At 35.5% G+C, this 27,049-nt stretch overlaps 1 protein-coding gene across 1 annotated transcript in view; it reads left to right on the top strand.

Moving 5' to 3' along the window:
• Axdnd1 (axonemal dynein light chain domain containing 1) overlaps window positions 1–27,049 on the top strand; it is an 85,709-nt gene that overhangs the window by 36,949 nt on the left and 21,711 nt on the right. Inside the window, exons 14-20 of the mRNA XM_015492056.2 lie at window positions 1,209–1,369; window positions 2,709–2,784; window positions 4,648–4,882; window positions 18,114–18,312; window positions 20,622–20,715; window positions 24,853–25,052; window positions 26,302–26,398. Coding sequence (XP_015347542.1) covers window positions 1,209–1,369; window positions 2,709–2,784; window positions 4,648–4,882; window positions 18,114–18,312; window positions 20,622–20,715; window positions 24,853–25,052; window positions 26,302–26,398 — 1,062 coding nt within the window. The remainder of the gene's footprint in view (window positions 1–1,208; window positions 1,370–2,708; window positions 2,785–4,647; window positions 4,883–18,113; window positions 18,313–20,621; window positions 20,716–24,852; window positions 25,053–26,301; window positions 26,399–27,049) is intronic.

The following is a 27,049-nucleotide window of genomic DNA, read 5'->3' as shown; positions in this document are numbered from 1 at the left end:
ACTCCAGATCATTTGAAGCATGTATATCCTGAATTCTTTATCTGACATTCCATCTGCTGCCGCTATTACCTCTTCTAAAGTTGAGTTGACCTGCATTGCTTGTGGTCCTTTCTTTCCTTGTCTTTTCATACTGCTCGCGTTTCTTTCTGCTTGGTGAAACTGTTGTGTTTTTGAAATTTTCCCCCTATATATTTATATTGCTCTTGTATAGTTGAAAAGTCTCCCTTGCAGGGGCGGGCGGCGGCTGTGCTCCTCCTCCAATTGGGGTGATCTGTCTACCACGCTGACGGGCCGCTGGGGCTGTTCTGCCGGTCGGTCGCAGGTCTGCCTACCTTGCAGGCGGGGGCGGCAGCTCTGCTCTTCCCTTACTCCTTTAATTTTTAAAACCATTTGATGAGATATGTATTAGGGATTTTTTTATAAGCACATGGATACTTTTTAAATATATCTTTATTTTATTTATTTATTCTATGTGGTGCTAGGGATTGAACCCAGCGCCCTGCATGTGTCAGGCGAGCGCGCTATTGCTGAGCCACAACCCCAGCCCCAGGATTTTGTTTTAAACAGGTTTTTTTTTTTTTTGGACCAAAAGAACCAAGAAGAACGATGTAGAGGGGGAAAAGTTTATTTGGCACTCAAGTTTTAGAGGTCTCAGTCCACGGTTTGCGGATTCCAAACCTCAGGACTGGAGATGAGGCAGACTATCATGGCAGGAGGGTGGGGCAGAAGAAAGCAGCTCAAAACACAGCAACCAGAAAGCAGAGAGAATTTCATTCCCCAGGGACAAAATATAAACCCCAAAGGCACACCCCAGTAACCTACCTCCTCCAGCTACACCTAGCTCGCCTAGTTAATTCATATCTGTGGATTAATACACTGATTGGGTCACACCTCTCATAATCATTTCACCTCTGACTGGCTTCCTGGTTCTTGTTATTGCCAGTGTATCACCTGCCCCTGTGAAAGTCCACGTTTGGAAAATTTGGTCCATGTTTCAGAAGGAAAGTCTTATCCCTAATATTTAAAGTATCATTGAAAATTATGTCACTAATGATATTTTGAAAGAGGAATTTCTTCATAAAGTTTTGATACATTTTCTATGGATTGTTCTAAGTATTGTAATATTAATAATGGCCTGGTTAATATTAATAATGTTAATAAATATTTGTTACATGAATAAGTGGGTAATTAGATTCTGTGCATTTTAGGACACTGTAGACCTTGCAGTGTTACAGAAGTTGACAGTGCAATGGAAAATCTCAATGAACAAATTTAAAAAGGAGGCGGAACGAAACGAAGAATCTACAAAGGAGACATTGCAGATAATTAAAGATGGCCTTATCAAATGGCAGCAGTTCTTCATAAATAAGTGGGTCTCCAAGAATCTTTTTTTTCTGATTTTATCATATCACATCTGATAACTCAGTCCAATTCTCTCTGTCTCTTTCTCTCCTACTTTGTAATTACTCTAACATTGATATTAGGGAAATTAACCAGCATCCCTTACTAGGGCAGAATGCTGTTAAGGACCTTGAACCCTCTGGTGGTTTGTAGTGCTCATTATTTCCGAGGTCCCTTTTGATCTCCTTGCCTTACTGCTGTTGCCTTCATTTTTTTTTAAAAAAATTTTTTTAGTTGTCAATGGACCTTTATTTTCTTTGTTTATATAAAGTGCTGAGAATCAAACCTAGTGCCTCACACATGCGAGGCAAGCACTGAGCCCCAGCCCCTGTTGCCTTCATTTAAGTCCAACTATTTTTCTTTTCTCTCTTTTTAAAATAAAGTCAATTTATGTTATACTGTTGGCACACTTGAATATCCAAATATCTGAATATTTGCAAATTCTGTAGCATAGTGCATTTTAGAGAAGTAGAATCAATGGGTGACATTTACAGAAAGATCAATTTTGATTGAATATCATATTTTTTAATGATTAGAGTACTGATAATGGAAGAAGCTAATAATAAGTTAGTGAAGTTGAGACTGGATGAATCACTATCCAAAGTATAATGGGCATCTATACTTTGGATATAGACAGGATAATTTCTAAGTATTTTTTCTTCAGCTTTAAGATACATTGTCAAAGAGACATCTTTTAGGTACCATTTCTGTGTCAACTTGAGTACAGTAGTTTCAGTTTTTCACAAACCCTAAAAAGTTTCCTACTTAGTAGATTGGAAGTTCTGGAAATGGAAACTGGTATATCTCCAGGCTGATTGCTGCTGCCATGTGCATACTTCTCTGACTCTTATCTGTGAGACTAGCACGGTTGGCCATAATTCACTCTTCTTTTTTAAAAATAGGCTTTCCTTCTGAGACTTTGGAGAAATTAAAAGAAGCTCCTGTATGTGTCAGGAATTTTTCTTATATCGATCTAGTTTTGAGTTCCCGCCCTTTTAAAAAGATACTATTGTTTCCCATGGTCCTGTGACAATTGCTCAGGTTCACTTAGAATCTAAAAATAAAAATAAAAAATATATATGTGTAAATTTAAAGATGAATGCTCACAGTGAAGCCCACTAATTTATACAATAAACACAATTTTATTATGTTAATAAAAAATAAGGATGATTGTCTATGGGGTGAGGGTTGAATCTGGAAAGCATGCCTAAAAATTGGTGAGGAGAATTGTTACTGTATGGACCTATGATTTTCTTTGTTTATACCTCATTCTAAGACCTTTCTCTTGCTCTTTTTTCTTCTTCCAGTGCAAAAGACATTTTATCCTCAAATAAGGGAAATTTATGCAATTTAGTTCTTTCAGACTTCAGGCAATGGCAAAGGGTAAGACTTTCTAAAAACAGCTTGGAAATTGAAGTGTTGGTTGTAAAATTGAAACTCCTCACCTCCATCTGAGTTACAGCTTATCCTTTAAAAGTACCATTATTAGTTTTATGAAAGACAAAACAGAAAGACCACAATGATTTAAAAATATGCTTAAACATTGTAAGTTCTATTTCAGATTTTGGGGTAAAATAAAGTTAGGCTGCTAGTGGGAACAAAGGGATCAGATACCTGGGTAGCAGTGAGGGAGTAGTTCAGATTCTGTCATTTGGACATAAGTAACATTTGTGCTTCTTTTGACACAAATCTGGCTTTTGTCTTAAGGACAGATTGGACTTTAAAAATTAATAACATATTTTTTGCATGATGGTACATGCCTGTAATCCTAGTGGCTTGGGAGACTGAGGCAGGAGGATCTCGAGTTCAAAGCCAGCCTCAGCAATAGCAAGGTACTAAGCAACTCAGTGAGACCCTGTCTCTAAATAAAATACAAAATAGGGCTGGGGATATGGCTCAGTGGTGGAGTGCCCCTGAGTTCAATCCCCAGTACCCCCCCAAGAAAAATTAATAACATCTTTTTTACTGTAGTAAAACATACATAATATTACATATATATTTTTTTAAATTTATTTAACCATTAATCACATCTTTTTTAAAATTTTTTTTTTTTTTTAGTTTTAGGTAGACACAATATCTTTATTTTATTTTTATGTGGTGCTGAGAATCAAACCCAGTAACTCACACATGCTAGGCGAGTGTGCTACCACTTGAGCCACATCCCCAGCCCTAATTACTTCTTTTAAAATGGGGTTGACCTTTGAAAATAAGTTTCATTAATTAAATTATTATGTTACAGTAGTCTGCCAAAAACATACTAAATTGAAATACTTCCAAGGTTAATAGGAAATTCATGATCTAATGAAATCTCATCTAGATTCCCAAGAACCCATTTTCTTTGCTTTTGGGATCATAATATTATCATGTTTGTGGTCTGTATACTATATATCTACTTTAGAGACTTTTTACTATATACTGGCAGTTTTGATGTACATAGATAAAATTTAAAAAGTCATGTTTACCAGGAATAATAATAATTGTCATTATTAAAAACTTATTCTTTGTTAGGCTGAAAGTGCTTTCCATGTGTTATCTTACTTTTTTGGCAACTACATGGTGCAGATCTTGTAATCCTTATCTTACATATGCAGAAATTAAAGCATAGAAGTGTTAAATTACTTAAGTTATCTATGAATAGTAAGTGGCACAGTGAGCATTTGAATCTGGGTCTAATTCCAAAATTCCTACTCTTAGTTGGTCTGTTAAAATTCTTCCTTACAGTGATTACTCTTAATAAAAGGTGGTTGATAAATCTATTTATCTGAGTAACAAATAATGACAAACTTTATGTCTAAATTGTTCTTTATTTTTTTCACTAATATTTATTGGTATTTCTTGTTTAGGACTTGGACTTGGGAGAGACCAATAAATTTTGTATGAATCAAACACTTATTCATGCTAGTAAATTTTCCAGTATAATGGGGATCATGTAAACAGACGTATTACAACCTTGCTATAATAAAACATGTTCAGCTCTTTAGGACTTAGCCTGTCCCTCATAGGATTCAATATAATGATTTTCATCCTGGCAAACTGTGCATTATTTCATAGGTATTAAAATTAAGTTAAATTTATATTGCTTTTAAAAATAAAATGCTTTCGTACACCACTTTTTGGAGAAGAAATGGTATGAACAATAGTAAAATGGCTATGTAACTCCAAAGTAATCAAGGATAACTGGGGATTAAGGATCTAGGTAGACTTTGATGAATAATGTGCTACTTCCTCCTCCTCTTTATTCTCTAGATGCTGGCTGAACAGAAGGAAAAGTATACTGGGGATGCTCTAATGTCAAAACATGATACCCTCAAGATTATTAAACATTTACAGGAAAACTGGGTGAATATTGGGCTTGGAATTTTTAGTCGCCATAAAAATATGGAGGGGGAGGTGCCACCAGAGCGACGGGACATGGAGGACATTTTGAAAAGCATAGGAAGACTCTACAAAGAATATGAAATAAGAATAAGTGGAGATAATGGTAAGAAAAAAAACAATGACAATTTCTTAGGACTAGAAAGCATTTTAACAGTAATTATTATTTTGAATGTATTTAGTAGCTAAAATGAAAGTGATCATATCGTTTTAAAAACAAGCTGATTAAAGCATTGAGCATTATTTTATTGAGGTTAATTTACATATACTATATAAATCACCTATTTAAATTGTACAGAATGTATTCAGTCAGGTGTATCTGTTATTACATTTTGATTGTTTATTTTTTATCACAATCAATTTTAGAATATTTTTATCACAGTATAAATAAACCTATATCCTTTAGCTTTTACCCTTATCTCCCCTTGCTAACCTAGTCCTAAGTCTACCTCTGTCCCTATAGATTTCCCTGTTCTGGCCTTTCACGTGAATGAAATCTATACTTTGTGATCTTATATAATTATAAAAGACTTCTTTCACTTGGCATTATGTTTTCAGGTTTCACTTGTGTTGTGGTATGTATCACTACTTCATTCACTTTTATGGCCAAATAATATTCCATTGCATATGTATGTCACATCTTATTAGTTCATCTATTGATAGACATTTTGGTTGCTTTCCTGTCCTGGCTATTATGAATACAAATGCTGGTATAGTCATTTGTGTACACATTTCTGTGTGGACATGTGTTTGCTTTTCATCTCTGTTTGATGTATCCCCAAGAGTGGAATTCCTGTTCATTTGGTAACACTATATTGAACTTTTGGAGACTGCCACAGTTTTTAAAGAGGCTGCATTATTTTACATTCCCACTAGCAAGTATGAGGGTTCTGATATTATTACACTTGTGGTTATCTTAATTTTTTTATTCTTGCCATAGTAGTGTGTGTGTGAAATAAATATCTTATGATTTTGATTTATGTTTTCCTGATGACAAATTATTTCAGGCATATTTAAAAATCTCTTTGACTATTTGTATATTTTCTTTGGGTTAAGTGTACATTCAGATCTTTTTCTCATGTTTTAATCCAGTCATGTTTTATAATTGAGTTGTAAGAGTTCTTTATATATTCTGGATACAAGTCCTTTTTCAGATATCTGAACTGCAAATATCTCCTCCCACTCTGTAGGCTGTCTTCATTTTCTTGATAGTGTCCTATTATTGATAGCATTTTTCTGTCATAACTAAAAATCCTTTGCCAAATTCAAAGTCATGAAGGTCTTGTCCATTTTATCTAGGTCATATAATTTTTTAGCACAGTTGTTCATGGGATTTATTTATAATTTTTTTTATTTCTGTAGAGTTGGTAGTTATTCCCTTTTTCATTTCTGATTCTAGTAAATTGAGTTTTCAGGCTTTTTCTTTGTAAAACTAGGTAAAGATTTTTCAAATTTTTTTTTTATCTTTTCAAAGAACCAGCTTTTGGATTCATTTATTCTGTATATTGTGTTTAATTTCTCTGTCATTTTTTACTATAGTTATAATTATTTCCTTCCTTCTGGTTGCTTTAGGTTTAGTTTGTTCTCCTATTTTTAGTGTCATATGATGAAAGGCTAGATTATTGATTTCTTTCTTCTTTCTTAATTTAGGCACTTAGAGCTATAAATTTTCCTTTTTAGATCTGCTTTTCCTAATTTCCATAAGTGTGGGTATGCTTAATTTTTCATTTTATTCATCTCAAGTATTTTATGAGTTTCCTTTTCTGGTTCAGTGGTTATCTGGAATGTTATTTCCACACATTTTTGAGTTTCCTAAATTTTTCTATTATTGAATTCCAATTTCATTCTATTGTGGGTTGATATACTTGACATTATTTCTGTCCTTTTAAGTTTATTGAGGTTTGTTTTATGGCCTAGCACCTTGTCTTCTTGGAGAATGAATGTTCTTGTGTATTTGATAAGAATGCAAGTTTTTTGGGTAGAGTGTTGTATAACTGTCTGTTAGGTCTATTTGGTTTTATAATGTTGTTTAAGTCTCATATTTCCTTGTTGAACCTCTGTTAATATTTTTGTGGGTAGGGTATTGGAGTCACTATTATGTTTTAATTACATACTTCTTTTATTTCTCTTAGTTTTTGTTTTATATATTGTGGTGCTGTGTTATTGGATGCATACATGTTTATAATTGTTTAGCTTCTTCATGATTTGACCCTTTTATCAGTATAAAGTATTACTTTATTTTTAGTAACTTTTTTTATTTTAAAGTTTATTTTTCTGATATTATTTGTTTTTCCAATGGTTGCTATGTGGTGGTATACTTTTTTTTTTCTCCTCCTGGTATTTCTGAGCTACATCCTCAATAAAGCTGTGCCTAATTTTAGTGTAATAGTAGAAGACACATTGAAGAAGGCAGTGAAGAATTACACACATCATCCCTCCTGCAATTCCATGCAGAACAGTGTGAAAAGAGATACTTTCACTTGGGGAGGGAGAGAGAATTAAGTCCACACCTTAGACTTAAAACCTAGTACCAGGTCCACCATGATGAAACCAAATGCCAGACAGGACCCCATAGCCCCTCTCCTTGGGCCAGTACTTGCAGACTGAGCTTTTAAACCCTTCATAGCGTGGTAGCCATGGGAATGCTGCCACCACCTCTTCCCCAACCTTGAGCAGACAGCTTAAAGTAAGACTTGAACTACAGGGGAGCAAGGACAGGAAAGTAAACAAGACTGCCATGGAGCTCAGAGAAGAATCTACTTCCATTAGACCCAGCACAATATAGAGCCCAAATGTCCCAATTCCTAGGTCAGTTCTAATAGAAGCCTCTAGTCCTGCCTCAAGCATCAGTCAGAGAGATATATCCTAGTAGAATGAACTCATGTTTCATCCTGCATCACTGGCAACTGTATCAGGCCTAATGTGCACCCTTAAGACTGCATATATCTTTGTGGTTGTCAGACTTAGGTGTAACCCAGCTTAGTGTCAGCCTGGGCAGCCAAGGACTTGCCTCCACCATCCCTCCACCAACCTCAGGCAGACAGCAAGAAGTAAGACACCACTAGTAGAGGGAGTAGGGCAGGAAAGTGAACACAGAACCATGTCTTGGAACTCAGTGCCAGGCTGGTAAAACCTAACATTGGGAAGATCCTAATGGTCCCTATCCCCAGTGCCTACCCAGTGGAGCTTTTGGATCCACCTGGTGCCAGATGACTTCACTGAAGAGTTCTAAAAAATATTTAAAAGAGAACCAATACCACTTCTTATTAAATTATTCCAAAAAATTGAAGAGGAGGAAATTCTTCCAAACTCTTTCTGTAAGGCCAGCATTACCCTGATACTAGAAGCAGACAAGGCAGCAATGAAAGAAAGTGATAGGCCCATATCCTTGATGAACATATATGAGGAAATCCTTGCCAAAATACTAACAAATCAAATCCAACAGCACATTAAAAAGCTCAGTAACACATGCTTGTAGTCTCAGGTACTTGGGAAACTGAGGTAGGAATATTGCTTGAGCCCGGAAGTTCAAGGCCACTCGGGAAAACAAATCAGTAATGCCACATCAATTGAAAGGCAAAAACCTTGTGATTTTCTCAATAGATTCAGAAAGGCATTTAATTAAATTCAGCATCCTTTCATGATAAAAACTCTGAACAAATTAGGTACAGAAGGAACGTATCTCCACATAATAAAGGTCAGATACAAGCCAACAGCTAACATCACATACTGAATGGGAAAAGTTGAAGTCTTTCTAAGATCTGTAACAAGACAATGATGCCCACTTTTACCACTTATTCTACATAGTACTGGAAATCTTAGAGCAACTAAGCGAGAGAAAGAAATGAGGCGTTTAAATTGTATTGGGGGACATCAAACTCTAACTGTATGCAGATGACATGATCTCATATATAGAAAACTTTAAAGACTACCAAAAAACTATTGGAATGTAAATTCAGCAAAGTAACAGAGCAGAAAATTAATATGCAAAAGTCAGTAGCCATTGCTATACATTGATAGTGAATTATCTGAAAAAGAAACCAATAATGCAATTCCATTTCCAGTATTTACAAAACAACACAACAATAAAAAACAAACCAAATCCTAGTAATAAATTTTAAATCAAAGAAGTGAAAGATCTCTACAATGAAAACTATAAAATGGGAAAGAAACTAAAGAGAACACAAAGAAATGGAAAGACACCCTCTGTTCATGGATTGGAAGAATCAGTATTCTTAAAATGTCCATACTGCTCAGAGTGATCCACAGATTTAATATAATCCTATCAAAATACAAATGAGATTATTTATGGAGCTAAAAAATCCTAAAATTTGTATGAAACCACAGAAAACAGATAGAGAACGCAGTCTTGAACAAAAAGTACAAAGCATGAGGCATCATAGTACCTAATTTCAAAATATACAACAAAGCTATAGTAATTGAAAACAGCATGCTATTGGCATAAAAAAGAGCACATCAATAAATGGAACAGAATACTAGAAGTACACCCATGTATCTACAAGCACATGACCTTTGATTACATTTATAGAACATGCATTGGAAGAAAGTCTTCTTAATAAATGATGCTGGAGAAATTGGATATCCATATGAAAAAGAATGAAACTAGACCCTTATCTCTCACTATATTAAAAAAACCAAAATGAATTAAAAACTTTAAGACCTGAAATGATGCCCTAGAATTAAGAATGTAGAGTATATAGTTAATACAATGATGCTTATGATGAATGGATGGTGAAAAGACAAGTACAGAATCTAAGAAACTACAACAGTCTCTTCAAGTTGAGAACGTTCCCTTCTAACACTGGTTTGTTGAGTATTTCTATCATGAATGTTATTAGTTTTTGTCATATGTGTCTATTGAAATGATCATGTAGTTTTGGCTCTTTATTATTATAGTGCATCACACTGATTGGTTTTTATTAAGCCAGCCTTACATTTCTGGGATAAATCCAAGTTGGTCACATGTATAATACTTTTATATATGACTGGATTTAGTTTCCTAGTATTTTGTTAAGAATTTCTGTGTAAATTTATAAGGGATAGTGGTCAATAGTTTTCTTGTGATGTCTTTGGTATTAGCCTCAGAATTCATTGGCAGGTGTTCTCCCATCTTTTAATTTTGGAAGAGTTTTTGAAAGAATGGGTAAATTCTTTTTAAATGTTAGTTAAAATTCAAATAATATCTCATCTGTTTCTAGGTTTCTTTGTGAGGTACTGGTAATGGAACCCAGGGATGCTTTACCGCTAACCTATATTCCCAGCTATTTTTATTTTTTATTTTGAGACAAGGCTTACTAAGTTGCTCAGGTTGGCCTCAAACTTGCCATCTTCCTGACTTAGTCTCCCACAGGATTGTCAGCATGTGCTACTGCACTTGGCTCCTAGGCTTCTCATTGTGATTTTTTTGAGTATTAAGCTAATCTCTTTCCTCCTCATAAGTCTACTTTGATTTTCTGTTTCTTCTTCCATCAATCATTTCTTTTTGTATGAATTTTTCTTGCTGAATGTTGGACATTATGAATGAAAAAATCTGTAGAAAATTGGAGACTCTGGATGATGCCATGTTCCACAGAATGACTATTTACTTTTTCTTCTGGAAGGACATTTAAAATAGGGAAATATTACCTTAATTTTAGCAGGGACTGAGTCTGACTAAAGGTTTTGTGAGGGCTGGTGTCTTTCTGTTCCACCCTCATCCTTAAGGTATAGTGAGTATTTCAGGGATTCAGGGGTCCCAAGTGAAAAACCTCTGTTCCTTAGATTCTGAGCTTCACTTTTATCTACACCCCAGTGCCCACCCCTGTAGAGTGAACTAATATCACAGCTTGCCATGGAGATGTTAAAAATTCATCCCCCACAAACCCATGAAAGACCTTAAAAATCCATCAAGGTACTTTATTCTTTTTTTCTTTATTTTTTTGGGGAGTGGTACTGGGAATTGAACTCAGGGACACTCGACCGCTGAGCCACATCCCCAGCTCTGTTTTATATTTTATTAGAGACAGAGTCTCACTGAATTGCTTAGTGCCTCACTAAATTGCTGAGGCTGGCTTTGAACTCAATATCTTCCTGCCTTCCTGCTGCAGTCTGGCTGGGCACAATCAGAAGCCACTTGTCAAAAGAAACTAACTTTATTTTTAGAACCACACATGCCAAACAAAACAGCCTCTCAGGAAAAATCCTCAGAGCCTCAACTGCCACCACCGGCTTTCCACAAGCCTCTCTCTCCCCCACAAGCTTCTCTCCACCTCCCACAATCCTCCTGCTCTTGAGGCCATTGGCTGGGTCACGTGGGCGGAGCCAAAAAAGTCCCCCAATGAGCAGCTCTGTGGTCTGAAAGGGCAGGGAAACAGCCCAATGAGCATCACCGCAGAGGAGCCAATCAGCTAGATGTTGCTGGGGCCGCTGTGAGCCAATCATCAGCCGGTAGCTGGAAGTTTGCTGGGCCGCTTCGGCTGTGGCTCTCAACACCTTCCCCACCTGAGGTGCTGGGATTACAGGCATGCACCACCACAGCTGGCCCATAAAGGTACTTTATTCAGTATATCATGTGTTCTTTAAGAATCCTTCCCAGGCTGGGCATGGTGGCTCAGGAAGCTGAGACAGGATGATCACAGGTTTAAAACCAGCTTCAGCAAAAAGTAAAAAGGGCTGGATGTGGCTTGGTGGTTATGTGCCTCTGGGTTCGATCCCCAGTACCAAAACAACAATCAAAAACTTCCCAGTTAAGAGTTCCAGGCTACCCTGATCCATTGACCGGCACTGATGTTCAATTTAAAACTACTCTACATGGGAAAACAATTATAATTTTCTGTAGCAATAATAACATAGTTTTAAATAAAATGGCAAGATTTACCCATGAGAGTATATAGTTGGCAAAAAAATGAAATAGCAAATTTATTTAAAATAAATGAGGAAGTAAAAATGATGAACGATGGCAGAATTAACAGTTCATTTTGAATACTCATAAAAGATCTACGTTTACTGATGAATGCAATGATAATATTTTCATTAAGGACTAGAAAAACAATTGGTTTTTAAATTATTATATAACTCAGGGAAAAGGAGCACTTTTATTTTTTATTTTGAGGATATATTCTGTGATCTCACAATTAATCAGTCTACTGGATCCATATAAGGATCCAAACTCAGTCTTTGTTCAGGTTAAAAACTATAAACTTGATATCCACTCACACTGGCCTCTGCAGGGCCCACATACAGAGTGGGCTAGGTCCACCCCTTTCCCAGCTGGGCAGACACTCACTGTAGCCTAGCCTCTGGTATAGGACCACCCCTTCTGACCAGTGCACTACCCCGAGAGCCAGCTGAGATCCAGCCCAGGCAGCTCACAACACCCCACCTGGGATCCAGTATTTAAGTAGGCCTGGTTCACTCCTCCCCCAGCGGGGCAGACACTGCTAGAGCCTAGCCTTTGGCACAAGACCACCCCTTCCTACCAGCAGACTATCTCAGGGGGTCAAGCCCAGAGGCCCCAGATCCACACACTCCAACTTACTCAGATCCCAGACACAGGATGGAGTAGCATCCATTGAGGGACATCAGCAGGGTCTGGAAGCCCAGCATCAAGGTGAGGTACAGAGAATCTGCACAGGTTCTACAAGAATATAGGGAAGAAATTGTAATGTCTCAGATCCCCACTGCAAGAAAGGAAGACACATAGACAACATGAAAAAAAAGGGAGGAAAGTGCCCCAAACAAACCAGGACACTATAATAACAGAATCCATGGACAGCAAAGTTGATGAAATGTCAGAGAAGGAGTTCAAAAGGTTTATAATTAAAGAATTAAAGGATGACCTAAATGAGCAAATAGAAGCAAAAACTGATCACTCCAACAATGAGATAAGAGAGCAAAAATAGGTAGCAAAAGATTACTTTGAGAGAGAGACCCTGAAAAAAAATCAGTCAGAAATTCTTGAAATGAAGGATACAATAAATCAAATAAAAAACTCAATAAGAAAGCATAACCAACAGACTAGATCACTTGGAAGAAAGAACATGAACATCAGATAATGAAGACAAAGTATACTATCTGGAAAATAAAGTTGATCACACAGTGAAGACAATTAGAAACCATGAACAGTACATCCAAGAATTATGGGACAGCATCAAAAGATCAAATCTAAGAGTTATTGGGATAGAGGAAGGCACAGAATTTCAAACCAAAGGAATGAACACTCTCTTCAATGAGATAACATCAGAAAATTTCCCAAGCATGAAGAATGAATTGGAAAACCAAATACAAGAGGGTTTCAGGACACCAAATGTACAAAATTACAACAGATCTACACCAAGGCACATTATAATGAAAATGCCCAGCATACAGAATAAGGATAGAATCTTAAAAGCTGCAAGAGAGAGGAATCAGATCACATTTAGGGGGAGATCAACTCATATCTAAGCAGATTTTTCAACCCAGACCCTCAATGCCAGGAGATTGTGGAACAACATATACCAAGCTCTGAAAGAAAATGGATGCCAACCAAGAATCTTATATCCAGAAAAACTAGGCTTTAGATTTGATGATGAAACAAAAACCTTCCATGATAAACAAAAATTAAAAGGATTTACAACTAGAAAGCCTGCACTACAGAACATCCTCAGCAAAATATTCCAAGAAGAGGAAATGAAAAACAATAATGAAAATCAGCAGAGGGAGGGATTACACTAAAGGAAAATCTAATCAGAGGAGAAATCAAGTCACATTAAATACCAAAAATAAACAAAAATGGCTAAGAATACAAATCATGTCTCAATAATAACTTTGAATGTTAATGGCCTAAATTCACCAATCAAGACATAGACTAGCAGATTGGATTAAAAAAAAAAAAGACCCATATGCTGCCTCCAAGAGACACATCTCCTAGAAAAAGAAATTCACAGACTGAAGGTGAAGGGTTGGGGAAAATCATACCACTCACATGAACTGTGGAAGCAAGCAGTGGTTTTCATCCTCATATTAAATAAAGTAGACTTCAAGCTAAAGTCAATCAGAAAGGATAAAGAAGGACACTACATACTCCTCAAGGGAACCATACACCAAAAAGACTTAACAATTGTAAATATATATGCCCCAAACAACAGAGCAGCTATGTTCATCAAACTCTTCTCAAGTTCAAGAGTCAAATAGACTACAACACAATAATTTTGGGTGACTTTAACATACCTCTTTCATCACTAGATAGATCTTCAAAACAAAAGCTGAACAAAGAAACTATAGAACTCAATAATACAATCAATAACTTAGACTTAACTGACTTATATAGAATATTCCAACCTTCAACGAGATAATTTTCCTCAGCAGCACATGGATCCTTCTCTAAAATAGACCATATGCTTTGCCACAAAGCAACTCTTAGCAAATATAAAAAAGTAGAGATACTACCCTGCATTCTATCAGATCATAATGGAATGAAATTAGAAATCAATGATAAAATAAGAAATAAAATTCACTCCAATACCTGGAAACTAAATAATATGCTACTGAATGAAAAATGGGTTATAAAAGACATGAGGAGATTAAAAAGTTTTTAGAAGTGAATGAGAACACAGATACAACATATCAAAATCTCTGGGACAATATGAAAGCAGTTCTAAGAGGAAAGTTCATTGCGTGGAGTTCATTCCTTAAAAGAAGAAAAAGTCAACAAATGACTTAACATTATATCTCAAAGCCCTAGAAAAAGAACAAATCAACACCAAAAGCAACAGAAGACAGGAAATAATTAAAATCAGAGCTGAAATCAATGAAATTGAAACAAAAGAAATAATTGAAAAAATTTGACAGAACAAAAAGTTGGTTCTTTGAAAAAATAAAATAAAATTGACAGACCCTAAGCTATGCTAACGAAGAGAAGAAGAGAGAAAAATCACTAACATATGTGATGAAAAAGGAAATACCACAGCAGACACTACAGAAATACAGAAGATAATTAGAAATTATTTTGAAAACCTGTACTCCAATGAAATAGAAAATATCAAAGGCATCAATATACATGATATACAGAATTTAAACAGATCAGTTTCAAGTGATGAAATAGAAGATGCCATCAAAAGTCTACCAAGTAAGAAAAGCCCAGGACTGGATGGATACAAAGCCGAGTTCTACAAAACCTTTAAAGAAGAACTTATACTAATACTCTCCAATTTATTTCAGGAAATAGAAAAAGAGGCAGCACTTCCAAACTTATTCTATGAAGCCAATATCACTCTAAAACCAGGCAAAGATACATCAAAAAGAGAAAACTTCAGACCAATTTCTCTAATGAACATAGATGCAAAAATTCTCAAATTCTGGCACATCAGAAAACATCAAAAAGGATCATGCACCATGATTGAGTGGGATTCATCCCAGGGATGCAATTTTGGTTCAACAAATGGAAATCAATAAATGTAATTCATCACATCAATAGTCTTAAAGATAAGAATCATATGATCATCTCCATAGATGCAGAAAAAGCATTTGACAAAATACAGCACGCCTTTATGTTCAAAACACTAGAAAAATTTGGGATAACAGGAACGTATCTCAACATCATAAAGGCTATCTATGTTAAGCTCCAGGCCAACATCATTCTAAATGGAGAAAAATTGACAGCATTCTCTCTAAAAACTGGAACAAGACAGGGATGCTCTCTTTCACCACTTCATTTAACATAGTTCTTGAAACACTGGCCAGAACAACTAGACAGATGAAAGAAATTAAAGGAATTCACATAGGAAAAGAAGAACTCAAATTGGCACTATTTGCTGATGATATGATTCTATACCTGGAAGACCCTAAAAGTTCCACCAGAAAACTCCTAAAACTAGTAAATAAATCCAGCAAAGTAGCAGGATATAAAATCAACACCCATAAATCAAAGGCATTTCTGTAAATCAGTGACAAATCCTCAGAAAGGGAAATGAGAAAAACTACCCCATTCTCAGTAGCCTCAAAAAAACTTGGGAATCAACAAAAGAGGGGAAAGATCTATATAATGAAAATTACAGAACCCTAAAGAAAGAAATCAAAGAAGACTTTAGAAGATGGAAAGATCTACCTTGCTCTTGGATAGGCAGAATTAATATTATCAAAATGACAATACTTCCAAAAGCACTATACAGATTTAATTCAATTCCGATCAAAATCCCAATGACATTCCTCACAGAAATAGAGAAAGCAATCATGAAATTCATCTGGAAAGTAAGAGACCCAGAATAGCTAAAGCAATCCTTAGCAGGAAGAGTGAAGCAGATGGCATCCCTATACCAGCCCTTAAACTATACTACAGAGCAATAGTAACAAAAATAGCATGGTGTTGGCACCAAAACAGACTGGTAGACCAGTGGTACAGAATAGAGGACAAAGAGACTAACCCACAAAACTATAAGTATCTTATATTAGACAAAAGTGCCAAGAACATGCATTGGAGAAAAGATAGCCTCTTTAACAAATGGTGCTGGGAAAACTGGAAATCCATATGCAACAAAATGAAATTAAACCCCTATCCATCATCATGCACAAAACTCAAAATGGATCAAGGACTTAGGAATACAACCAAAGACCCTGCGTTTAATAGAAGAAAATGTAGGCCTTAATCTCTATCATGTGGGATTAGGCCCCAAATTCCTTAATAAGACTCCTGTAGCACAAGAATTAAAATCAAGAATCAATAAATGGGATGGTCTCAAACTAAAAAGCTTCTTCTCAGCAAAAGAATCCATCTGTGAAGTGAATAGAGAGCCTACATCTTAGGAGCAAATCTTTACCCCTCACACATCAGATAGAGCACTAATCACTAGGGTATATAAAGAACTCAAAAAGCTAAACATCAAAAAAAAAAAAAAAACAAAAACAAATAACCCAATCAATAAATGGGCCAAGGACCTGAACAGACACTTCTCAGAAGATGATGTGCAATCGATTAACAAATACATGAAAAAATCTTCATCATCAGTAGCAATTAGAGAAATGCAAATTAAAACCACTCTAAGATTTCATCTCACTCCAGTCAGAATGGCAGCTATTTTGCATACGACAACAATAAGTGTTGACAAGGATGTGGGGAAAAAGGCACACTCATACACTGCTGGTGAGACTGCAAATTGGTGCAGCCAATATGGAAAGCAGTATGGAGATTTCTTGGAAAATTGGGAATGGAACCACCATTTGACCCAGCTGTCCCTCTCCTGGGTCTATACCCAAAGGACTTAAAAACAGCATACTACAGGGACACAACCACATCAATGTTCATAGCAGCACAATTCACAATAGCTAAACTGTGGAACCAACATAGATGTCCTTCAATAGATGAATGGATTAAAAAAAGTGGCATATATACACGTGGAATATTACTCAGCAATAAAAGAGAATAAAATCATGGCATTTGCAGGTAAATGGATGGAGTTAGGTAAATGGATTGGCTAAGTGAAGTTAGCCAATCCCAAAAAACCAAATGCTGAATGTTTTCTTTGATATAAGGAGGCTGATTCATAGTGGGATAGGGAGTGGGAGCATGGGAGGAATAGATGAACTCTAGATAGGGCAGAGGGATTGGAGGGGAAGGGAGGGCATGGGGTAATTAATGATGGTGGAATGTGATGATCATTTCTATCCAAAGTACATGTATGAAGACACAAATTGGTGTGAATATACTAAGTATACAGAGATATGAAACTATGTAACCAGAGACATGAAAAATTGTGCTCTGTATATGTAATAAGAATTGTAATGCATTCTGTCATATAAATAAACAAATTTAAAAATAGACACCAAGATATTATCAATAGCAGTTCCTATGTTGTTTCACTTATCTCTGTTTTTAGTAAGCATGTGCTATTTAAGTCTCAAAAAAAAAAACTATGAACTTCATGCAAACCTATCAGTGACTCAAAAAAATGACTTAAGAACCATATGTATTCTCATTTCTGTTATTAAATGTCCCATAATCACGAAGAAGCTGTTTATCATCATCATAATCTTAACAGAATAATAATACCTTTTAGGGCACGTTATTGTTGAATGATTGTGGTTTTAATGCATTTGATTCTCTACTGAGGAAATAAGAAACTAAAGAGTATAAATCATAAAAGAATTTATTAATCATTCATTAGTCATAAAAGTTCTAATTTGCACAATGGAAACTCACTAAATGTTCATTTAGGAACTAATCTTTTCAAGGTTCTCTGCTAGGCAAATTATAAGATAATAAAAGATGAAAAAATATGCCCATGCCCTGTTGGATTTTATATTTTAGTACTAAAGTAGCAGTCTTGCGAATACTTCTAACAGTCATGCTTTTCTTACTTTTCCAGGCATCTCTAAAATGATTCCAAATTTGGTTGGTACTCTTGATTTCTGTTGTTACAAGTTGGAAAATGTGGAGTCTTTTGCTTTCTTTCTTGAAGAATGGGAGGGAGTTGATAAAAAAATTAATGAAATGAAACCTCGGTTGGATTCACTGATAAACATTATTGGCACTGTTCCACAGCACATGGATGTGGATTCTGGTCCGTAAGTTCCCATGAGTTCTCTTCCTTTTGAGAGAATGTTTTTAAAACCTTTATTGAAATATAATTCACATGCTATACATTTCACCCTTTTAAAGTGTGTAATTCAGTGGTTTTCAGTACATTTATAGATTTGGGCCACTGCAGCCAATTTTAGAACATTTTATCACCTCAAAAAGATGCTTCATATAATTCAGCTGTTTCCCTGTAAATTAGTTCATTTTCTGTTACTATCACAAAATATTGGAGGTTGTTGGCTTATAAAGAAAAGTTTATTTAGCTCACAGTTTTGGAGGCTAAAAGTCTAAACATCAAATGCTGCCTCAGGTGAGGGCTCACAGCATATGGCATCATGCAAGAGGGAGAGATCACATGGCAAGACAGGAGGGGTCTGGCTCACTTTTCCTAACTACTCACTCTTGCAGGAGCTAACTAAGATTCCATAAGAACTCCATTAATTCCTTTTGGTGGCACCCTACTGACCTAATTGCCTTCTCCTAGTCCCCACCCTTTGAAGGTTCCATTACCACATTGGAGGACATACTTCCAACACATGAATCTTTGCTAGATACACTCAAACCATATCCAGACCATGTCAGTATTTCCTCATGATCTTCTTATTTCTGAAAAATCAGTACTAGTGTCCCATCTCTCATTTCTGATTTTAGTAATTTGAGCCTTCTGTTTTTTTCTTGGCAAATATAGCTAAATGTTTATTAATCTTTCCAAAGACTTCTCTTTTGATTTCATTGATTTTCTCTAGTATTTTTTATAGTATTAATTTGTACTCTGGCCATTATGATTTCCTTCCTTTTGCTTTCTTTAGATTTTATTTTAGTAAATCTTTTCCGTAGTCTTACAGTGAACTGTTATGTTATTAATTCTAGACCTTTGTTTCTTACCATCAGCATTTACAGCTGTAAATTTCCCTCTAAGGACTGCTTTAGTTTCAGTCTATAAGTTTTGGTAGTTGTACTTTCATTTTCATTGATCTCAAAGTGTTTTATGATTTCTTTCATGATTTATTAATTGACCAATTTGTTGTTTAGGACTGTGTTATTTAATTTTCACATATTTATGTGGTTTGCTACTTTTACCCTATTTTGACTTGTAATTTCATTTCACTGTGCTGCGAGTATATACTTTGTATTATTCTGGTCTTTGAATTAATTGATGTTTTCTTTATGGCCTTGCACATTGTCTATATCAATGACTTCTAGCATTTTTACTCTGATATATGTGTGGATCTTTTTGTGTTTATCCTACTTGGATATTGCTAAACTTCTGATATGTTAGTTATTCTCTCTCAATACAGATGGGAGGTTTTCAGTCATTATTTCTTTGAATGTGGTTTTTTTTCTTTTTATTTCTTTCTCTTTCTCACCATTTCCAGAGGCTTTAAATGGTTTGTTAAAGAAAAATAATTTTCAACAATTTCACTGGTAGGCAGCCTTCCTCTTCCCACTGTCAATGCTGGAAGTCAACTTTAAAATAAATTCTCTTCATATGAGTAGTTCTTAGTGACCTGGGAGTGAATGTAAAGGTGTAAATTGTTATAACAGAGAGCTAATATTGGAGGTAAGATGTATATTGTCTGTCGTGGTTTGGATATGAGGTATCCCCTGAAAAGCTCATGTGTTAAGCAATGCAGGAGTGTTTAGAAGTGAAACGATTGGATTATGAAACTCATAACCTAATAGGTGGATCAGTTCATTTGTGGATTAATAATTTGAATGGATTACTGAGTGGTAACTGTAGACAGGTAGGCATGGCTAGAGGAAGTAGGTCAATGGGTGCATGACGTTGTAGATTATATTTTTATCCCTGGTTGGTCTGTCTTCTCTCTCTCCCCTTCTCCTCTCCTTCTCCCTCTCTCTCCTTTTGCTTGCCACAGCTGAGCAGCTTTCCTCCACCCACATGTTTTGCCTCACCTCAGGTCTGCCATGATGTTTTGCTTACCTCAGGTCTACAGCAGAGGAGTTGGCTGAGCATAAACTGAGATCTCTGAAGTTTTGAGCCCTTTTTTCCTTCCTCTAAATTATTTTTGTCAGATATTTTGGTTCCAGCAATTAAAAGCTGCCTAATAGAATTGTCCAAGGTGTGTATGATGCCAGTTCCTCCCTACCAGGGCATTAGGAAAGCAATGTCAGTAACTAAGCCTTCACACCAGATAATTCAAGGCTTTCATTCACCTTTGCCTGAGTACTCAGTTGTCAACACCCAAGTTTATTATGCTCAATCAAATAAAACCCTTTCTCTTAGCTGATAGTTACTTGTGTACTCTAAGTTTATTTTGCCTGATTTTTCCTTCAGACTATTCCAAGAACACATATTTAACGTGATTCAACAATGGATTTTGAAGATAGACAATGAAATTAACAATGGAAACATTGAACTTCAGCGCCATGTATGTACAAATAAGACTTTGTGAGATTATTTTTTGCCTTTGCTAATGGTTTTCTTTAAGGACAAACCAGTTCCTACATATACAACTGAAGCAGGAGATTGGGAGAACAAAACAGAAGCTTATATATTAGCTTTTCAATTGATTTTTTTTTTAGTTGTCAATATCAAAGTTTATTTTATTTATTTATATGTGGATCTGAGAATTGAACCTAGTGCTTCACACATGCTAGGCAATTGCTCTACCACTGAATCACAATCCCAGCCCCTCAATATATTTTTATTTTTTTTATTAGTTGCTCAAGACAATACAATGATCTTGACATATCATACATTTGATTCAAATAGGGTATGAATTCTCATTTTTCCACGTGTATAGATTGCAGGATCACATTGGTTATACATCTATGTGACCTCAATATATTTTTAAATGCATAATGTTTTTGCATCTGGAATGGAGTTTTGAAAAGTTCTAAGTATTATCTTTACTCTTTGCTAAGTATACTGACATTGTTTTCCTCAATGGCATTAGTCAGGGATATGGCCATTTTAAAGACTTTTGTAGGATTGTGTTTCTGTCATTCCTTCAGTCCCTACCTGAACATGTTACTAGGTGAAAAGCGAGATGCATCAGTACTGTTGGTCTGTAATTACTAGAAAAACAGAATTATTCTGCAATTGTGAAAAAACCAAAGCTTATGGATTAATAAATCCATAATCTAGTAAACATTAAATAATGATTTCCAAGGATGTCTTAGTTTACTACATTTACTCTTACTGCCAACTCTTTTTAGAATCTGAATGTACATAGGAATCTCTTATTATAAGAGATGCAAATATTTGATCTTATAGAATCAATAAACTTAATTCATTTTAATATTGCTTAAGTTAGGAATTTGAAAGGCAGCAACACCATGTTATATGGGAACAACTACTGAAGAAACATTATAATTCTGGGCTGGGGTTATGGCTCAGCAGTAGAGTGCTTGCCTTGCACATGCGAGACCCTGGGTTCGATCCTTAGCACCACATAAAAATAAATGAATAAAATAAAGGTATTGTGTCCAACTACAACGAAAAAATTAAAAAAAAAACATTACAATTCTGTCAACTTGTTATAAACCTGTAGACACCAAGAATTGAGGAGCAAATATGTTAAGTCTGGAAGTACAGATCCATAGGATCCTTAGGCTTGGGGAAAATTCCAGTGTCTTTTGAGAGACAACAAAAAATGAAAAAGAAAAAGGGAGATGGAGTGCATGTCACATAGGTGGGACTCAATTTTTGTTGAATGAAGCTAGGAAGACCATTCTGGCATTGTTGGTGTCTTATGGTGTTGCTATATTAAACCCATCTTGGCAAAATACTCAGTTTACTATTAGGGTTTGATCTCCATGAAATCTTGAACTCATTTTTTTTTTTTTTTTGGTATTCTAGAAGTTTAGTTTTTATAATATAGATAGAAATGCTTTTATATACTCATAGTATATGTTTTAATCAGCTTTATTTGCTGCTGTGACAAAAAGACCAGACCAAAACAATTATACAATAGGAAAAATTTATTAGAGGGCTCACGGTTTCAGAGACAACAGAGTCCATTCCTTAGGGCTTGAGGTGAGGCAGAACATCATGGCAGAATAGTATAGTGGAGGAAAGCAGCTCACAAGACCATCAAGAAGTAGAGAGAGACTCTACTTGCCAGATACAAAATACTTACCCCAAAGGCACATCCCCAGTGACCCGCTCCTTCTGGCCACACCCCATCCACCTTCAGCCACCACGCAGTTAATCCCATCATGGATTAATTCACTGATTGGGTCAAGGCTCTCAAGACCCAATCATTTCTCTTCTAAACCTTCTTGCATTGTCTCACACATAAACTTTTGGGGGATACCTCACATCCAAATTATAACAATATACCTCTATTTTAACACTGCATTATTAAAGTTAGTCTGTGTGGAAAACTAAAAAGATTGTAAGCTCCTTCAGGAACTCTGTGTATCCATATTAACTGGTACAAGAATTTAAAAATATAAAATTTGTCTTTTTTTTTTTCACTCACCAAGCAGGTTTTCCTTTCTGATCCATTGTCTGACCTTCAGTTTTATTGTTTTTCCTTTGCCCTCTTACTCTATTTAATCTGTGCTGCTTGGCTGTCCAAAACAGTGGCCTCTGAACATTTATTTTATTTTTTATTTTAATTTTCATTAAAAAATTATTCTAATTTTAGTTATACATGACAGTAGAATGCATTTTGACCCATCATACATAAATGGAGTATAATTTCTCGTTCTTCTGATTGTACATGATGTAGTGAACATTTTTTTATCATGTAATTCTATAAGCAAAATAATCTTTGAGCAAGTAATTTGTAACTTACAATTTTTAATTTGCCTGCCAGAGTTACTCCATTGACAAGTTTTATATATGTCATAAAACTTATGCCAAAAAGTCAAAAGGGATAAATAATATTTTCAAATAAGTTTTATTAATAGTTAAAAAACTGGCTGGGTGCAGTGGCACACAACTGTAATCTCAGTGGCCCCAGAGGCTGAGACAGGAGGATCTCGAGTTCAAAGCCAGCCTCAGCAATGGCGAGGTGCTAAGCAACTGAGTGAGACCCTGTCTCTGAATAACATACAAAATAGGGCTGGGGATGTGGCTTAATGGTCGAGTGCCCCTGGGTTCAATCCCCACCAAAAACAAAACAAAAAAACCAAACTGATGTTATTGAATAGGTTTCATAATTTACATAATTACAAGGTTACTATTTTATTGATAGTTAAAGGTCTGCTTCTAAGTTCAGTTTACTTCAGTAGTTGTTTTAAATGAGTCATTGTTGAAATGATAGTTCACAAAGAGATGAATCTAAACAAACTGTATCATTTAACACTCGCTTTTCAATTCTATTAATTATGCAATGATTTCTTCTTTTTTAAAAAAATATTTATTTTTTAATTATAGTTGGACACAATACATTTATTTTATTTATTTTTACGTGGTGCTGAGGATTGAACCCAAGGCCTCTCACACATGCTAGACCTAGAGCACTCTACCCCTGAGCCACAACCCCAGCCCTAGAATGGTTTCTTCTTAATTGACTAGTAAAATTTTCCTTCTATCAAGTCACAGTTTCTTTTGCAAACACTAGACAATGTAGCATTTCTATATCCCAGTTAATCAAAATATTTTATTTGTAAGATTTTTAAAAAATATTTATTTTTTAGTTGTAGTTGGACACAATATCTTTATTTATTTAGTTTTATGTAGTGCTGAGGGTGGAACCCAGGGCCTCGCATGTCCTAGGCGAGTGCTCTACCGCTGAGCCACAATCCCAGTCCTTATTTGTAAGTTTTTATTACAGATTAGAACTTTATTTCTATATTTTTAAAAATTTTAGTTGTATGGACATAATACCTTTATTTTATTTACTTATTTTTTATGTGGTGCTGAGAATTGAACTAGCCTTACATGTGTTAGGCAAGCATTCCACCACTGAGCTACAACCCCAGCCCTACTTCTAGATTTTTAAATATATGCTTTGAGACTTTTAAAATATGATTTATGTATCATCTTCAGCAACAAATTCGCACTTCCCTGAGTGGCAGGGAGGAATGGGGGAGGTGCTGGGGAGTGATGTTGGCCAAATTATATTGTTATATCGTGTACAAATATGCAACCACAAATCCCATCAACATATACAACTACCATGCACCAATAAAAACGCGTAAAAAGAAAAGATGATGTCATTAAAAGTGGCTGTGCATTTGATGTTGACATTGTGATCTATGTTTAGTTCACTCTGTACCTGCAGATGTCATATATCATTGTCTCCCTCAATTAAAAACCCCGCAGCATCCTCATGAGTTTTCTGTGGAGCGCTGGAATGTCTTTGCGCACCGAAGGAAACTTGGGAACTGCAGCTTTAAGGTGCCAAAAAGAATAAGAGACTAGTTTAATGTAGGACAGTGCAGAAGAAAAGGGGGTTACACTAGATAAGTGGTGATTATTTGAGTTCCTTAAGAATCATGGGTTTGTTGAAACTTGAACAGAGGTATGATCATTTCTGTTTTTAAATGTGGTCTAATTTTTACCGTTTTTATTTAAAATGGGTCATTTGTGTTGTGATAATTTTTAACAGATGGATGAGTTGCACATTTCTATGGTCCAGTGGATGGTAAATATGCTGATTATAATGGTTCCTGACTTTACTGACCAAAACACTCTTCCAAAATTGGAGAAGGAAAGTGCTGAGAAACGTAATATAAGAGTTATGCAGTTAGAGCTAGATGCGACTGCACTGGCAAGAAAGTTGTCCCAGTACTCCACCTATTTGAACAGGTAAAACTGTCTGGTTATTGTATTGCTGCTCATTTAAAAATTAAATATAAAGAAGGCAGACGAGAAGGACAGCAAAGTAGCAGCAGTAGGGGTTATTTTAAAATCTTCAAAGAAATACTATTTTAATTTCTCATCTGACTTCGACACTCTGCCCAGTTGAGATATGAGATTTTGGTGTTCTCTCCTAGCCTATTGGAATTCTTTTAGAAACAATGTTAGCATAGAAACAATGAGAACTGTGTTTGTATGAGGGTGAGAATTAGTTTAAAATAAAAAGACCAACTTGCTTGTCTAAGTAAGATACACCTTGCATTTTTGCACATGAGACATTTAAAGAAGCTTGTGATTTCTGTGTAATTTCCCTGCAAAATTGGATGTATGCTTTTGAATGTTTGACTAAATGCCACAAAATATCTCTTAAAATGAAAAAAATATTGTTATATCTGAAAAGTCACATCAAATAAAGATGAGGTATAATCTGTTAACTATAATGAAGATGGTCACTATGGTTTTTTGAACTTTGGGAAGTAGCTCTTACAGTCTAGTCAGAATTTTCCTTCCATTTAAGTTTGTCAGTGGACCAGGGTGAAAGAAGTAGAGGAGAGGAAGAGGAAAATGGTGAAAAATTTAGGAAGGGACAAAATGTTCTCCATGGTAAGCCTGTAGCTGAATTACTATGGTTAATTCCCACTGTATCTGGATTTTAAACACTTAGTGGAACCAATAACAAATAGTTCAAGCTAAAAATATTTGTTAACTTCCCATTACTATAATGAAATGCCTGAGATAATTAACATATAAATAGAAAAGGTTTATATTGGCTCACAGTTTTGGAGGTGGCTCATACCTGTAATTCCAGCTACTCAGGAGACTAAGGTAAATTTACAGTTCATGGCCCCAGTACTTTGGATCTGTGGTGAGATGGCATGTCAATCATTGTAAGAGAGCATGGTAGAACAAAACTGTTCACTTCATGAGCCAAACAGCAGAAGAGGAAGAGGAAAAGAAAGAGACTGAGGTCCCACAATCCCCTCCAAGGGCACATCACCAGTGACCTAAGGACCTCCCCTGAGGCCTCACCTCCTGAAAGTTCCACCACCTCCCAATAGTACCACCTTGGAGACCAAGTGTTAACACATGGGCCTTTGGGGGGATACTCATCTAAACCATAGAACTGAGTGTGATTTTTCCTTTTCCCTGTACTTTGTTTTGCGGTTATTATTGTTTGGTTTGGTTTGGTTTCTTGCAGTTGTTGTAAAGGGATGGTAACAGCAATGGCTCTGACTCAAGCAGCACAGTCACAAAGTAATCCTGCTAAGGAGCTTCGGGAGCTGGATAGGATGAAGGTAATACTTCTTTCTTCCACTTTGTTTTGAAGATATCCAACGACTCAAGGGTGTGTGCCTTGTAGCCTCTCCTTTCAACCTTATCCTATCTCCAGGCAATATCTGGTCCACTTTTTAACACAAAAGATTATTTTTCATTTTCTAGAATTTATGTTAATGGAATCATTTAGAATATAATTTTTTTTGGTCTGACTTTTTTGATTAAACATTTATTTTGATATTTATACATGTTGCTTTTATCTAAAGTTGATACTTTTTAGTGCTGGTTAACATATAATAAAATACATATACACACATATATATTTTATTATAGGGATATACATAATTTATTTATCCATTATCTATTGGTGGGCATTTGAATTGTTTCTAATGTTTTATTATTAAAAGCAAAGCTTCAGTGCATATTTATGTACATGTCTTTGAATAGACTTTTATCCCCATTTCTCTTGGGTAATATCTAAGAATGGAATGTGTGTGTTTTCTGGAGTGGCTAAAGCATTCAGCAGTGAATGAGCATCTCGGTTGCTTTATATACTTACTGACACTTATAATTATCAGTCTTTTAATTTTTTTGACATTTTAATAGGTGGGTAGTGATATGTTACTGTGGTTTTAATTTTCATTTCCTTAATGGCATTTCTTTTGCTTATT

Source organism: Marmota marmota, unplaced genomic scaffold, assembly GCF_001458135.2.
Source record: "Marmota marmota marmota unplaced genomic scaffold, marMar, whole genome shotgun sequence".
NCBI lineage: Eukaryota > Metazoa > Chordata > Mammalia > Rodentia > Sciuridae > Marmota > Marmota marmota.
The sequence above is the reverse complement of the archived record's forward strand: the minus strand, read 5'-3'. Positions and strand labels throughout refer to the sequence as shown.